This window comes from Natator depressus, chromosome 14, assembly GCF_965152275.1.
Source record: "Natator depressus isolate rNatDep1 chromosome 14, rNatDep2.hap1, whole genome shotgun sequence".
In the NCBI taxonomy this organism is placed as follows: domain Eukaryota; kingdom Metazoa; phylum Chordata; order Testudines; family Cheloniidae; genus Natator; species Natator depressus.
In genome coordinates, this window is record NC_134247.1 from 13,758,525 (window position 1) to 13,775,317 (window position 16,793).

The 16,793-nt window shown below is 50.5% G+C and overlaps 1 protein-coding gene across 1 annotated transcript; it reads left to right on the forward strand.

Annotated features, from left to right (window-relative positions):
• The first annotated feature begins 519 nt into the window (after positions 1-519).
• On the forward strand, positions 520-15,244 carry HEATR9 (HEAT repeat containing 9). The gene is made up of 16 exons (XM_074971793.1): positions 520-616; positions 966-1,015; positions 2,231-2,400; positions 3,704-3,818; positions 4,080-4,136; positions 5,816-5,872; positions 6,495-6,555; positions 10,148-10,276; positions 10,403-10,626; positions 11,051-11,143; positions 11,753-11,872; positions 12,456-12,529; positions 13,516-13,567; positions 14,486-14,572; positions 14,659-14,750; positions 15,160-15,244. The coding sequence occupies exons 1-16, from the start codon at positions 520-522 to the stop codon at positions 15,242-15,244; spliced, it is 1,563 nt and encodes a 520-aa protein (XP_074827894.1).
• Positions 15,245-16,793: the final 1,549 nt, after the last annotated feature.

Below are 16,793 nucleotides of genomic sequence, written 5' to 3' on the forward strand. Positions count from 1 at the left end.
TCTACATTTCTATATTCTATAGTCTATATTTCTACAGATACCATTGTACCCCGCCCCCACAACCCCCATATTGGCAAATGACAATGGGAGCTGTGAGAACACATTCCATATAATGAGTATCGAAATCCTGGTGGCTACCATGCCTCCCTCCTCTTGCTTTGACTGCTCCTTGACCCCTAGTTACTTAGGATTTGCGCTCTCTCTCTCTCTCTCTCTCTCTCATATCTGCTATTACTTGCCAATATCTTTTGCCTGCATGGTCCCTGGAAGAGACCCTGCTGGATGAGACTAAGGAGGTGGAGGAATGTGATGATGTCATCGTAACCACTTCTTATGACATCATCCTAAAGCCATCTCCAGGGATTCTTGCCCAGAAGCGAATCCCCAGCAGCATTATGGGGTCCCGTCACTGCATTTCTGTCCATCAGTTGCCTCTCCCACAGCATAAGCCTATGGCGCACTAGATCAATGGCAGGGACTTCTCTGGAGCTGCTTTGAGGCTCCCAGGGAGGATCAGAAATGGGAGGTATAAAGATGCCCTTAAAGAGGCTTCAAGGCGCCAGTAGCTTAGGAAAGGTGTCCTGCAGCCCCATGACTGAGCGAGAAGAGACAACAGGTGAATTACATTGTTGGGAAAAGAGCATGGATGAGACCCAGGGTTGTTCTGTGGTGTGGTGCTGGATTTCCCCTGTATAGATACTAAACAAAGATAAGGAGTAAATTCTCAGGGCTGGGCTCTGCCAGGGATGGGGAGAACCAATGTGGTCTTAGCACTAGTGTATTTGCTACTTCATGTAATGTATACTTTTGTCACTTACTATGGGGATTAGCTACATTAGGCTGGAGCAGGTGAGGACTTGAGGACCAGGAGGTCATGTGATAAGTCTTGACGGAGGGGTTGGGTCTTGACTGGAGCCCAACATCCAGCCGCTATCCTGGTAATTTAATATTTTTCCTTTTCTCAGCTGGCAAGAAGGAGCTGGAGTTCAGGGTATTAAAGCCCTCCTGCCACCAGGTATGGTCCTTGTTGCTGCTCTTGGTGCCTGCTTAGATCTCATGGTTGCAGAGAAGAGAATTGGCCTCATTCATGGGTCTCTTCCTAAAGTTCCTTCCCTACCCACAGGAAGAGTTCTCTGGCTTCCCTCCTGGTGGGGGCTGGAGCAAAATACCGGAGAAAAGAATAGTGTACCAGTGAGTCTTGTTTTCACCCGTGCAGTGATAACACCATGGGCGCATACTTGTTTGATCAGACGGACTGACCGGACTCCTGAGTTCCATTCCTGCCCTTGCCATTGACTTGCTGAGTGTCTGTGAACACGTTATTTAGCCGCTCTGTGCCTCAGTTTACCTGTACCTAAAACTTGGTATTATTTCTAAAGCATCACAAGTGTCCAGTGCTTCACAGATGGAGAAAAGAGATATTTTTACCCTGAGAAGCTTACAATCTGGGTAGACTTACCACAGCAAGGGAGGACAAACAGAAGGGGTGTGCAGGGCGAGGCGGGTGAGAAGGACAAAGACTATGATGGTAAAAGATCATGAGGCAGGATTTGGCATCTGTGTAGTGATTTACATTCAGCTCTTCATCATGGGAATGGAGCACCTGTTACATTTACATCCTAGTAATGTCTTTTAAAATATATATCTGTGGTTGGTGTATAGGATTTGTAGGTACGGTAAGGCAAATCCTCAGCGGGTGGGAAGAGGTGTCGTCCCACTGGAAGTCAATGGAACTCAGCCCTCTGCATATCTATGTAAGCTTATAATTTTAAGGGAGCGAACTCTGGCCAGCAGGCAGGCGTGCACGACACCACATTTGAGATCAGTGTGGAAAAGCTGACTCAAAAAGTGAGTCCTGATGAGGGATTTAAAGGAGGAGAATGAAGCTGAGAGGCCCAGAGGATCCCAGATGGCATTCCGGGCAGAGGGCACCATGAAAATGAACACAACATTTTCCCTCCCAAGGGTATTGGGAGAGTTAGAGTTAGTTATTGTCTGTAAATTGCTCTTAGAGCCTCAGGCGGAAGGAGTTTATAAAAGCGCTTAGTATTAGAAGCCCCAGTCCACAGTCACAGATGCAGAAATATTGCACCAGCCTGTGAAATACGTTTCAGACAACTGGGGCTGTTTGCTTTGTTCCTATGGCTCAACTGGGCATTTTCATGTAACTCGTCATCCTGGTGATGAAATCGATTGGGGGTTTATTAAACAACATTCTCTCCTTCCTCAGACTCCTTGTGAAATTCTCCCACTTCCCCCATCCGTGTGGAGGAAAAGTCCCCTCCGGCATGGCTTTAACCAGCCTTCCATAGTGGAGCAGCCTGGGCTGGCTAGCCTGAGGCAGCGATCTGCATACCAGATTATGGCCCAAAGGAAGAAGTCAATGATGGAGAAGAAAAAGTAAGAGACACAATGGCAGGTTTTAACTTTCCAGCAGAGCTCAGTTTATCTGACCTGTGCTCTGGACCTATTCCAGCCTGAGCAGTTACATTCTGCCTGTCTAACTTCCGCTTGTGGTTCCAGTGTTCTTCACTCACTACCATGTGGTCTCGCAAGTTGAGAAGAGTTAGGCTGGGGCTGTACTTAGAGAGGAGACCTCTAGGGCAGGGTCTCTCAATGTCCGGGCGCCAGTCCCTGAGCTCTCCCTCACCCAGCTTCGGAAGGCAGCAAGCCGGCCCCTAGTATCAAAAAGGTTGAGAACCAGTGCTCTAGGGAACTGCTGTGAACCACGGGATATGATGTTAGTGACTTAAGGTGTATCTACACTGCAGTGTGTGCCTACATCCTGCCTGGCAGGGGTGTGTTAGCCAAGCCTGCCTTCCAAAATCCACGTTGCTGACTGAGCCACGCACCCTCCAAACCCCATATGCCCATGCCTCACACAAGTTTGCCACTAGCATTCCTGGGGGCGTATTCCAGGGTTCTTTGTGCCTCACCAGCTGGAGCCGTCCTGGGCACTGGTGTGTGGTGTGCTGTGGGAGAACTTGGTGGGTAGCATTCTTTCTTCGGAGTCAGTACTCAACCCCTGCTCCAGCCTGGCGTTAAGGGGATCCAGAGTGCTATGGCTGCTGGATCTGATGTGAAGCCAACATCTCTGTGGGGGTTAAAGATCCCAAGGCTCTTCTGGCAATGGAACAGATGTTAACGGGACACTTGTCCGGTCAAATGTGCCCCCTGTTTTAGGCCATGTCTACACTAGAGCGCTTACAGAGGCACAGCTGTACCGATGCAGCTGTGCCTCTGTAAGATCTCTTGTGTAGCCGCTCTATGCCGACATAGAGCTCTCCCATCAACATAATTGTACCACCCTCAACAAGCAACAGTAGCTATGTCGGAGGGAGATGCTCTCCCATTCTACAGAGAGGAGGGGGGAATAAGACTTGATTTTTCTGTCTCAGTTATTTACCTTTGGGCAGGGATTCTTTCATCATTATGTGAATGTACAGCACCTAGCACAGTGGAGGCTTGATCTTAGCCTCCAGTCACTGCTCTAATACAATTAATTAATCCCACCCCAAGATCACGGATGTGTCAGATGGGATGTAATTAGGAGCTCTGCACCCAGGACAGGTATGGATTTTTGCTGCATGGATCCTCCAGATACCATGACTCCATAAGCCAGGTGTGAAACACAACAGGTGTTACATATGCTTGAAATTCAGCAGAGAAATAACCTGTGATTTCTCCTCTTCTCTGTGGCCAGGCCTGACTTTGTCCTCTCAAAGTTGCTAAAGTCCATCCACAGTTTATACCCAGCGAAGATTAAATGGAAGGACACAGATCCTAGGATCAAGATGCTGCAGTTGGAAAGAATAAAGGTCAGGCACTAAAAATCATGGCTTACAAAAGGGGTGCCAGCCAGGTCTCCCTATCCCAGTCCTGTGTCTTAGCCACCAGACCTTCCTTCCTCTCCTTACCAGTCACCACTAGTACTTGGTGGTGCGAATGACCATGTTCCATCCGGGGTACAGATACTCCACAAGAAGGGATGAGAGGTTCTGCAGTATGTAGCTAACATTCGCAGGAGGGCTGTGAATCCATTAACACATCAGAGCTCTCTTGCCTTTGTGTGCCCACAGGAGCTCACAGAGAGCTTGGCTTCTTCTGTGGAACAAGAGCAAATCTACGCTGCTCAGGTGACGTACGGGACTTCGTTCCTCACTGTCTAGGGTGTAACTAACCTCAGTCATGTTTCATAAACCACTCCAGCTGAGTCCTATAGAAGCTATGGCTGGAGCAAATCACAAGCCTCCAGGCAGTGAGAGGGGGAGGGGGAATCAGAGAAGTGTAGGACTGGAAGATATCTGAAGAGTTCTTCTAGGCCAGTCCCCTGCACTCATGGCAGGACTAAGTATTATCTCTAGACCATCCCTGACAGGTGTTTGTCTGACTTGCTCTTAAAAATCTCCAGTGATGGAGATTCCACAACCTCCCTAGGCAATTTATTCCAGGGCTTAACTACCCTGACAGGAAGATTTCCTAATGTGCAACCTAAACCTCCCTTACTGCAATTTAAACCCATTGCTTCTTGTCCTATCCTCAGAGGCTAACGAGAACAATTTACCTCCTTCCTCCTTGTAGCAACCTTTTATGTACTTGAAAACTGTTTTCATGGCCCCCCCTCAGTCATCTCTTCTCCAGACTAAACCAATTTTTTCAATCAGAGGTCATGTTTTCTAGACCTTTAATCATTGTTGCTCTTCTCAGGACTTTCTCCGATTTGGCCACATCTTTCCTGAAATGTGGTGCCCAGAACTGGATGCAATACTCCAGCTGCGGCCTTATCAGCGCGGAGTAGAGCCCTGGAATTCCCAGGGGTCTTTCTTTGTGCCATTAATATAGATCACGTTGCATTGTAATGAAGTTAATCAGCACGGGTGGCAGAGACAGGGAGAATCCCTCTGATGGCCCTACAAGTAGCAGGTAATATCATTCACCCAGCAGGAGCTGGCAATTGCTAGGTTCCCCGCAATTCCTGCAGCTAGCAGGAGAAATCCCAGGCACAAAGACAGGCTGGAGGACTCAAATTGAACAATGTGTCAATCGTCAATTCATAGAAGGCAGCCCGTCATAATCATTAAATAACTTCTCTTACCCCACACGAGGCTGGGAAGTATCGTTATCCCGACTAACAATATTATTTACATGCTCAGAATCCCTCCTACACTCGTCTTATTGTGGCTTAGCTGCAGTCACTCACAGCAGTCACCTGGGGAGCGTCCACACTGCAATAAAACACCCGCCGCCGGAGTCTCAGAGCCCAGGTCAATCGTTTGGGGCTCGCAGGGCTCAGGCTGTGGGGCTAAAAATTGCGGTGTAGATGTTCAGGCTCGGGCTGGAGACCAGGCTCTGAGACGCTCCCCCCTGCCGCCCAACCTTGTGAGGTCTCAGAGCCCAGGATCCAGCCTGAGCCCAAATGTCTACACTGCAATTTTTAGCCCCGCAACCTGGGCCCCATGAGCCGCAGTCACCAGACCTGGGCCAGCCGCAGCCATGTTGTGGGTCTTTTATTGCCATGCAGACGTACCCCTGGAAGCATTCTCCAAGGTCCTGGTAACTGATGAATGTTACCCCACTCTCAAGGCTTCTTTCTAGGCCACGATGACTGCCAGGAGACCCTTGACTTCCCATCCCCTGGGCCTCGTGAGAGACCTGCACTGCAGTCTGCTGTGTGCTCAACTCAAGGCCGCTGTCGTACTGTCTGTCGTCTCTGATTTTACACTGGGCTGGGCTGAGTGTCACTGGGAGTTGGGTCAGACGTCTCTAATGATTGCTCCGATGTGAAGATTTGTTTCTCTGCCATTTGTCTCTTTAGGCCCTGGGCTGCCTTAGGATCACTGATGAGTTTGTGCTGTCTGCACTTCACAACACTGTAGGTATAACCCGTAGGGACGTTCATTCTCTTTATAATGTGTTTTTAATAATGACTTCAGCTTTAGTGCCTCACGCTGTCGCTGCATTACCAAGAAGTGGGCCTGACCTTTTCCTCCTCCTGAGAGCCGACTCATGGCTAAAGTGCCATTCACATGCACTCTGCTGCCCAGTTCATAATGTGGGTCTGGGTCAGAGGAACAGACTCGTGGCACTGCAAAGTCACGGGATTGACACAGCTGGTGTGGGAAGGGGAGGCGCGCTGCGCAGGAGATGATCTGAAACTCAGGGCCGAGGGGAGGAAGATGGCTCAGCCAGCATCGCTTATTACATAACATCCCTGAGCTGGCGCTGGATCCCCCAGGCTGGTGCATGGGCTGCACTCTCGTGACTAGATTAGTCCAGAGTTCAGGAAATGGGAGAGTGATTTATCAGGGAAAGGGAGACAGCAGACCCTAGGGCACGCAGACTAGATTTATTAGGGTGGGGAGAGATTCAGTCGTTGGGATATTGATGCCCAAATTAATATAGAAAACTTGTGTAAAAGGTTAGAATTGCAGGGGTAGGAAGTGCGGTGCTAAGTGGCTTTTGTCCGGCCTGCTAAAGGGATCTGTTTTTTCTAGCTCCAGGTATGCAGGAGTCAGCCTGTGCGATATGAAGTAACTAGGACCCTGGTTTTATTTGGTGAGTGATTCTTCTAGTCACTTTTCTTGTCAATGCAGCAGCTCCAAGCTCTTTGACCCAGGGATCAGGGAAGGTGATTAGACGCTGGGGTATTGGCCTGTTGGCACCTACTGGGCATAAATCCCTCTACAGCGAGAGGAAGATCTGCCTGCTCTTTCATTCCCTCTGACAGCATCAGTCTTCACAGTCTCAGGCTGTCCAGTGTAATGCTCAATGGCTGTAATCCATACATGTAACTATGCAAAGGAATGCAGCCCTCTTAACTTGCTGTGCATGCTAATGAAGCTGTGTGCGTGATGTCGGTGAAGTGTCTTGCAGAGCACAGCAACGTCATTAGACAGTACAGGGCCAATGCGCCCAGCCAAAAAACGTAGGTAACTTAAAATTAAGGTTGTTACAGTAAGTAATATACATGTCAGAAATCATGAACACCAAGAAATGTTTGCTTAAATCCAATCAGCAACACTTACCTAGTGCAAAGGTCTGGAAATGAAAACTTACGGCAATTCCAAGGTAAAAACAAACTACGTTAAGATGGAGTTAAGGCTGAGAGTATGTGTCAGTAAATTAAAGATACGAAATATTATAGGAATGTAACTGGTACTTATTGTGCAACCAAGCTTTACAAACGCAGGAAATTCAGAGTCATGGTTACACGTAAAAGACATGCACAGTTAAGGCACCCAACCTTAACTCTGCCCTGGAGCGATGCCGTACTATAACCATACGTTTGAGCTATGTTTTATTATAAAGACACGTTAGTGTTATTATGGTCCCTAAAGCCCACATAGTTCATACATGCACCGACACACATCTAGACATGTGAACATTCTAATTCTACACTGACCCCTAAAATGTAGCCACTAAAAACACAGTACAGCGCTCCAGCCTCTGAGTTCCAGGGAGAAACTTTTTAACAAAGGCTTGTTTCCATATTCACGGCACTAATATCTCTATAGCAACTACAGCTGCCTGGCACCAAGCTCCAGAACAATACCCTTCAAGGTCTGTTGCACACACACCTCTTCTAACCGCAGAATGGTAACATTTTAATTATCAGATTAAGGAGACCTCACATAAAGAACAGTCTGGTACCTAATACTGTTGTGTAAGTAATATCTTCCTGTTACTGCATTGAGAATACAGGAGGTGGAAATCGGCCTCCCTCCAGGGGAGCTGATTCACACCAACTGCGGCTCCATCCCTGTATCCACAGAACAACACAAACCACTTGTATTATTGATCCTTCTTACCCAGCCTTTCCTGTGTCATACCACTGGTTTAGACAAGATTTCTGATCAGCCTTTTTCACTAGGGAAAACGAGTCTGAACTGTTATTGAAATGAGATCTACAACTGCTGTGTGTAAACGTTGCTGTTAGGAAGTTAAAGGGCTGAAGAACCATGAGATACTCGTGCAATTGTGCAGAGACTAACTTTCATCTAGTTGTAACTTGACTATCATCTCATTAAATTACTTGGCATTCATGGACAAAGTTTTACTCCACCCTATCTCCGATCATCCACATTTTTCAGCCAACAGTGCTTTCCCTCCCCGAGTTTAGAGAAGTGGGGGTAACCATTGGGCTTATAATTGAACTCTGATTTCACCCTTCACTCTGGAGAGACGAGTCTCTTTGTAATACGTGGGCAGAATGGTGCCGTTGCCTAAACACAAGGGCAAGAGCCAGGAACCCTTTTAAATTCCATCATCAACTCCTTGTATGATTTTGTGCAAATCATTCCTGGACTCATTTTTCCAATCTGTAAAATGGGGATAACATTTCCCTCCCAGAGGTGTTGTGCCTGTTAACTAGTTATTGTCCATACAGTGTTTTGAAGATGACAACAACTATGTAAGTATTAAGTGGTATTTATTAAGCATAGGGGTGTATACAGGTGAATTTGGGACAATGGCATGTGTTTTGTCTTTGTGGATCAGGGATCTGCCACAAAATTCTCAAGAGGCAAAGAGAAGCTGGTTGTGACTAGCCACCCCCAAAGAACATGACATGTCTTACACTTTCTCTCTACATATTCTCCATCCAGTCAGCCCTTCTCTCTGAGACCAGGGAAGAGAGGTTTAGGTACCTCAGGAACATTTCTTGGGCTAACTAAATTACATTATATGCATGTAGAATCCTTGATATTGTATCAGTCTGTGGCTCCCAGAGGTCTGTTCCAGGAGACGTGAATAGGCAGGTCTAGGGATGGGGTGTGTGAATGCTGTGGTACCTGTTAGGGGGAGTGAGGAGAGCTGTGGACTAGGATTTGGGAGGTCTGCGAAAGGGTCGTGGGGCAGGATCTGTAGCAGAGTAACCGGGGGAAGCCGGAGAGCAGGATGTCAGCGGGTGAGAGAAAAGCCCCTGGAGTGGGTTAGGAAAACTTCTGCAGGAGGTTGGCAGGGGAGGCTGCAGATGCTCTTATTCGCTCTGGAATGTGAGTCCTGTCTGCCTGTGTTACAGCCCCTGGTGCTGTTGGACAGGGCAGGCTCCCTGCCCTCACACCCTCCTATGGCTGGAGCATTTGTAGCTCTGTGGGACTGAATGGGAGGATTTCTCCATCACTGTGTTACAGGGAGAGAGGCTGTCCTGCCTGCAGAGACGCACATCAGAGCAGGGTCCGGGAAGTGAGCTGATGCATCCTTACCACAGGATGGCTGTGTGGGATCAGATCTGGCTCGGAGACTATAACCTGGGAGCCAGTGCGGGGCTCGAAGCAGGGCTGCTCCCTTCCTGCCCTTAGAGAGCCAGGACAGGACAAGACGTGCTGCTTTTCACTCCTTGTTTGCCAGGAGCACAGAGGGGAATACGTGTGTGTAGAAACTGGCCAGCTGGTGACGGGGCATGGGAGATGGGTGGAGGGACACAGGGAAGGATAGAATGGAGGAGGGAAAGGAAGGAGGGATGCAGGGAGAACACAGAAGGGGCGGGGGGAGTCTGTATGTGTGGAAGAAATGTGCAGGATGGTGCGCATCCTTTTCTCCTTGAGGGGATCCCCGAGGGGGTCATGCAGGGGACTCATCTGACTAGGGTTCCCCCTGACGCAGACTGGGCCCATGATAGGAGGGAATTGTGAAAGGGGCCAGCCTTGAGGAAGGCCTGTTCCCTCTGTCTGGTGGCTGCTGTTTAATTACAGAGAAAGGCCAGAGCCACCACGTTCGGATCAGGTCCAGATGCACTCTGCCGTTGGGCCCATCTCTGTAGAAAAGTCATACAAGGGAATGGGGTTCATGCTGCCAGGCAGGCTTGGACTGAGGATGAGAGAGGCCTGCATCCACCAAAATCTGGCAGGTTCCCTGGTCTGCCTCTAGCCTTCAAGCCTAAGCCCCTCTCCACAGACAGTACCCCCCAGCCCATGCTGGAGAGGCCCTTGTCTTTTTCCTGCTCCTGAGTCCTTTTAATATTCCTGCACAAGGAGCCATCCAGAGCCTACTGCGTCAGATGGCTCATGGGCAGTAATCAGTGGTGTGCCATCCTGCTGTTCTGCTGAGTTTGCCCCTGGCACCCAATTCCCAGCGAGCTGCCAGCTGTCTGGGCTCTGGCGTTCAGAGTTGGTCATTGCCTTCTGGTTTTGTGCTGTGCTTGGGACAGGTTGCCTGGATGCTGCTATGGTGAAGGAACTGATCAGACACCTGAAGAAGGGAAGCCCGACTCAGAGAAAGGATCTCCTCACTGCTCTGGCGGTGGCTTTGCACGCGTGGGCTGCAGTGCCCGAATCCAAGGTCACGGCTCCTGCTGAAACTGGACCAAGGGGCTCAGGCTCTGCCTTTTCCAAGTGCCAGTCCCGCCAGCCCCAGTATGAAATAAAACACAATCAACACCACTGCTCTTCCTTTCTGTCCCAAGGGAGTGTGGTGGGTGCCCAGTCCAGGCTCATCGGGACCCTAGAGCAGCTGGCAGCCTCACAGGACCGCACAGATGACTCGGTCCTGTCTGCAGCCACCTGCTTGGTGTATCTGGATGCATCCAATCCCGCTGCCCTGGACGCGCTGCTGAGGTGCCTCACCCAGGAGAACATGAAGAAGAAAATGCAGGTGCGGATCCTGCCTGATCACATAAGGAGAATTTGTGTCTCTGTCCTCCATCCTCTCCTCAGTCCACTCCAGGACCACCCATGAACCTTTCCCAGATGCTTTGCCCATTGGCTTCCATTACCTGGGGAAGATGAAAACAGAGGCGGGGTTGTCCCAGACTGTTCCCTCACCCATGACCTGGTTCAGGATGGGGATCCAAAGACACCACTGCCTCGGAGTCTCTCAGTCTGTCTCAACAGGCACATCTGCTCAGCTGCGCCCCTCTCTGCATTCTCTGCAGACGTGTAGCCGCTCCCCTCCCAAAGGGTCCCCTTTACCAATGGTTGCCTCGGCTTTGGATGGGAGAGTCTGTTACAGCGCAAAGTACAAAACTGGAGGGGTGTTCTTGATACACGGGTTTAGACATGAGGCCCAAATTCTTCCTCGGAGTCTATGATCCTTCTCTCTTGATCCCCTGCAGGCTTTGCTCATGCTGGTGAAGCACGTGATGGTGGTCAGCACCGATATCATCCAGGCCGTTATAGATCAGCTTCGCCATTCTCCAGTGTACAAGGTAAGGAGGCTAAGCTACCACCATTCTTATCCTCTGGGAGTCAGGAACTCTAACCCACTGCCAATGTTTCTTTCCCTCCCAATCCACCCATTTCCAGGGTCCTATATTCAGGAGCCCCACTGCGAGCCTCCAGGTGTCCATATGTAGGGGCTTGGTTACTCTGGCTATGTGTCCAGTGGCCAGCAGGTATTGCTTTGGCTGTCCCCATGCCTAAGGGTCCCCTAAGGGTCATGCCTAAACATCTGGTTGCTGTTGTCCTGGTGCCTAATTGCCCAGTGGGGCATCCACATCTCCTAGTCTTTTGTAATCAGAGAGACTCTTGGATTCCTGCTTAGCGGGACACCCAGAGTGGGCCTCCATTCTTCCAAGGATGGCACCGCCTCAGCTTCTCCTTCTGGGCGAAAGGCCCAGCAATGCCCTCTCTGACTGGTGGCACGGCCAGCAAGGATTTGTAGCCTGGGCACTGCTACCTGCAGCCTGGAGAGACTTGTAACACAGACCCCTCCCGCTCCTCCCCAACATGTGCACACAAACACTTCCCGCTTGTGTGCCACCAAGGGCCTACGAGTGGCTGATCCAGCACGCTCTCTTCATGCTGCTTCCCCACAGCATCGCGCTGATGCCGCCAATTTGCTGAGCACCATCGGGCTGGAGTCGATCCAACAGGAAGGCTTGGAAGAGGAGGTGTTCCAGCTGCTGGTGGAAAAGCTGCACCAGGAGCCATTTCTGGTGAGGCTCAGGGCATGGAGGATTTAATCACAATGAAATTAAATAGCAGAGTCTCTTTCCAAGAGAGCGTGTCAGGGCCAGGAACCCACCCCCTGGCTTTCTCTGCTCCAAAGAAGGGATATTAATGGAGCTTTCACCCCAACTACCTTCCTCTCCAATGGGCCATCAGTAATGAGAATGTGCTAGTGAATTCACTTCCATTTAAACATGGGCCCAAGACACAGTCAGGATCCAAAATCCAGCAGTATTTGAATCTGGGGTTTAGTCAGAGACCAGCCAAGAGGTTTGGATCCAGATCACCAGAACCCAGAGCCAGGTTTTGATTCAGGCTAATCTTAGTCTTGATCTTATTGTTCTTTACTCTTTGATTCAGGCTAATCTTAGTCTTGATCTTATTGTTCTTTACTCTGGATTCATGTGGGGTCGACAAAACACTGAAAAGATGTTGGGGCTGAGGCTGACCGATAAAGACCCTGCCATGCACACACAGCCCCTTCCTCACCATGCCGCCTGCTCTGAAATGTTCTCACCTTGCCCTGCGCTGCATCTCTCTCCCTGACCCACATCTCTCTCCCGCTCACAGGTAGTGAGACAGACTGTGGCAATGACTGCGGCAGCTCTGCAGATGAAGGGGCGAATCTGGGATATTGTGGAGAAGTAAGTGGCTGGCAGAAGAGCCAGAGATCCAGTCCTCTCCTGCTTCCGTCCAACCACGCGTGCTGAACAAAGCCCAAAGGCCGCTGGCGTGGTCTGGGTTTGATTCCAGGATATTTTCCCTGGGCCCACATCTTTAGGAACCTGCCTGGTGGGCTAATTTTCACTGGCTCATTCACTTCTCTCCTGGTTCCCACGGTTCCAAGGCTTAGCCTTTCCTCCAGGCCAGACGGCGGCTAGTGGTGACTGGACTTCAAGGCAGAAGCCCAGGGAAAGCACAGACATGGTGGCCCGGGTGGGACAGCCTTGGCCCTCCAGCCAGGTTCTTCCTCTTTCCCCAGGGGATGTGTGGTGAAATTTAGCCCCACCCAGAGTTACAGCACAAGCCTTCAGGGTTGGGGCTGGGGAAATCTCTGATTATCACGTTGGTGGACGTCACCAAACTGGGGGAAATTTCACTTTGGATGATCTGAGACCACATTAAAGACACGCCCCTCCCAAGCATCTCCTCCCAGAGGGCTTAATGTACAGAGCAGCTACCTCCTCACCTGCTCCTACTGACCTGGCTAACAACAGCAGGAGGAAAGGCTGCAGCTCAGGCAGAAGGGGGGTGGCTGTCAGAGAGGCTGGGGGCTACCCCAAAGTAAGGAGCCATCTAAGGCCCAGATCCAGGAACCCCACAGAAAGTGGGCTGAGATTGCTGGAGAACGCTAAGCGGATTTCTTCCCCTCCACACACAAGGCTGGGGAAAGGATCAGACTTTCTCAGGCTTTTAACTCTCCGGTGTAATCTAAAGGGTAGCCAGCATAGGCTGGAAAACCAGGGTTTTAAAGGCCCACAGTGACCCCTTATGTAGAGAGGATGGGAACTGCATCCCCTCACAGTGGAGGCAGAAGACAAAAGCATAGTGGGAGTGCCTCCCTTTAAACCCTGCGGGAGGGGCAAAATAGCCTCATTTCTCTCCGGTAATGCCGTATGCATCGTGGCAGGCAGCTGAAGGAGAAGAGCGAGGTGAGCCGAAGACAGGCTGTGGTTTCCTTGGTAAGTCATGTTCTGTCCTGAACCACTAGACATGTCTGACATACATTACCCTAGACACAGCGTGTGGGTGATGAGTGGGCTGTGCAATCTCTCTCTGGGCTGGATCCCCACCTGCCTTTTCATTTGGCCATCACTTCCCTGTGTTTCCAGCTCCAATCCCTTCTCTACTTGCTGTCCAGTCTGTTCTCTCTCTTCCTTTCTCTTAGGTTCCTCATACTAGGGCTCCACCCTCCCTACATGACTTCCTTTAACTTGGGAGCCATGTTTTAATCTCTTGGTACATCACTGCTTCCTTCTCTTGGCCTGCAGCCTGTCTGCTTTCAGAGCAGCTCGGCCAGACCACAGCGGGGCTGATTTGCTCCGGAAATGGCCAGTTGTGTTGTGGAGCCTCCTGAGGGTACAAAATACAGCCTAGGCGACTGGCTAGTGAAAGTTGTTACCATCCATTGGCCGGTTAGCTGGCTGTTCATTTTCTTCTGGACACTGTCCACATCTCAGACTGCCTCCAGAACTGTCCCCTACATTGGCAGAGTCCAGATATTGCCTGGCTGTGGAGACGGGCTGACCCCCTCAGCCCTGGAGGTGGGCCCTGGTGAGGACTGAGGTGCGCTGGTAGAGCAATGCTGGGGATCTTGCACGGATGCAGCCCTTGCTGTAGCTGTCTTGGGAACAAACAGAAGACTTTGGTCTCCAGAGCTGGCCATCTCACGCCTCACGCCAGCATTACAGTCACTCATTAAAATAGCCCTGGTGTAATGTTACTGAGCACTATAGACTTGTGCCAGTTATAAGCACAGTGTGGTGCCTAATCAGCTTTGGAAACATCATCATGTTGTTAGATTCTTTTATCAAACTGCTCCGGATTTTGATCTTTCAAAATGCTCTGTGACGCTCTGCTTCCACATCTCTTTTCACTAGGGGGTCCTTGGTCTTCGCAATAAGCATGTGTTCTTTACCCTGCTGGAAATGCTGGAGGTAGACAGCAGTCCAGCCATTCGCATACAGGTTAGTGATGTTCTCCAGCAATGTGTGTGGTTCTTGGTGTCCAGGAGCAAAGGCCTCACCTCTGTGTGTGTCACTTCTCACTGCAGGTCATTAGAGCGTTTTGCACCCTGGGAATGAACAACAATCATGTGCTGAAAACCCTGATGCTCAAGGAACAGACAGATGGGGCTCTAGCCAGGTACAGTGCAGATTGAGGGATCAGAGGTAATGACCAAAGTGGGTTGAGATTTTGCGGGGTGAGGTGCCTCAGGAGTTGATCTGCTGGAGTTGTGCAGCGACGCTTCTCCAGGTCACCTCTGCCTGTTTTGGGGTGGCGAGGCAGGTCTATGAAGCACCAGGATTGATGTGAATAAACTCAGCTGGATTGAGCTAGGTAAGAAATGGGCAAGGCATATGCCAGCCCAGAAGAAGTGCATGTTGCTTCAGGGAACACATGAAGGACATGAAAAGAGTGGCCTCCAAAGGCAGGGTGCACATCTCCGCAGTGTGGATAGAGGGCTAATCAAGGAGGAGGCTAATCAAATTCTCCCCAGCACCCCTCCTTTCCATCCCAATCTCTCACCGTTCTGTTTTCTCTCTGGTTTTAGAGAATGTGTGAAAGCTTTGAAGATCCTCCAGAAGCTCCCCAGTGCTAGAAGAGGCTTGGAGCGTCAGATCTCTCAGCTCTCCTGAGGCCCTACTGTCTGGGGGTGGTCTGCCCCTGTCTGTGAGCTCAGAGGGAGTAGCTAACGTGGAGAGAACATGGGATTTAAAACACAGGCTCTGTAGCCGGGGTTTCTTCTGGACTGTGTGTTTTGCATCTTGTCTCCTAAGAGAGCTGGGAGATTGGAATATTCAGGTGTGTGCGCGTTCATTTGTAGAGCGTGTTTCTCCGTTCCTAGAGGCAGGGGGCCGTCCTCTTGGTACCATGGTCAGCAGCCAGTCTCTCTCGCTTGGCAGGATGTAGTTAAGGCTAGAGTCTGCTACCCACACCCATGCTAGATAGTACCTTGCTACTCCGATTGATTTCAATGGGACTATGCACTGAGTGAGGTGCTACTCAAAGGGAGTGAAGGGTGTGGGGGGATAGAATCAGCCCTTTCATTTATCAGTCTACACTTGAATGGGACCCTCGGATCCTGCGGTGAGGGGCTCTGTCTGAGAACCTGTATGGACCCATCTATCTGCCAGCCTGGAAGCATGTGTACAAATGCACCACCTCCTGGGCTGGTGCCACCATTGGCCTGGCCCCAGTGCTGCTGCTGGGCAGGCCCTGCTCCTACAGCCTGGGGGCGCTGCCTACAGGGACAGGGCAGTGGTGGTGCCAACCCGGTGCCTCTGCCTAGCAGCTCTGCTGCCCCCGCTCTCCCAGGGGCTGAGGAGAGTGGCTTCCCAGAGTCTGCAGCAGCTCCCCTTGCTAGGCAGGAGGCCTGAGGGCAGCTGAGGGGCGTAAAGCTTATGTGCATCTTTTGGAAGGCTACATGTTTCTGGGGCAGACTGTTGAAAAATGGGGCCGTCTTCAGAAAATCAGGACACAATTCAGAGATGACATCCAGGTGAGGATCGTATTGCCTGAGTCTATAGCGTGAGGGGTGGGTGCGGGGAGCACTGAACGTGGGGCATCCGCAGCATGAGAGAGACCTCCCAGGGCTGCGTATTAACATCCAAAGAACCAGTCCAAGTGCTTTGCAAAGTATTCACTGCAGGGTTAAAGGCGATCCCATCCCCCACTGCAATGGAGTGTTCCACCAGGAGGAAACCTCCATCTATACCCTCATTAAGTGTTGGACTCCTCCAGCCCTGAGTGGGTGATATTAAATTAGCTGCAGCCCTGAGCTCTTCACTCCAGCTGTTGCATTTTCTTCTTACCCAACAGTGGGGCTGGATTTCCTTGTAGCGACTGCCAGGGTTCACGGAATTAGAAAGCATGTGGGTTTGGTCAGTGACTGCAGGAGGATCTAGAACCATATGCTCCGGGCTGCCATCTGCTGCATTGTTCCCAACTGCCTGAGACAAAGATGAGCTTAGTTCAGTACAATGAGATAGATGCACTCCAGAGTCCACCTTACTCAGATTATAAGTGCTGATGCCGGAAGGGATGCTGGGCTGGAGAAGAGTGACTCCTCATGGGACCCATCCACCTGATGAGGGCAGTTAAAAGTTGCAAGAGATTTTAAAGGCAAGGAATTTCCTCATATCATAGTGTAATAAAGACACTTGTTTGGGGGGCAGCTGGTCCTGG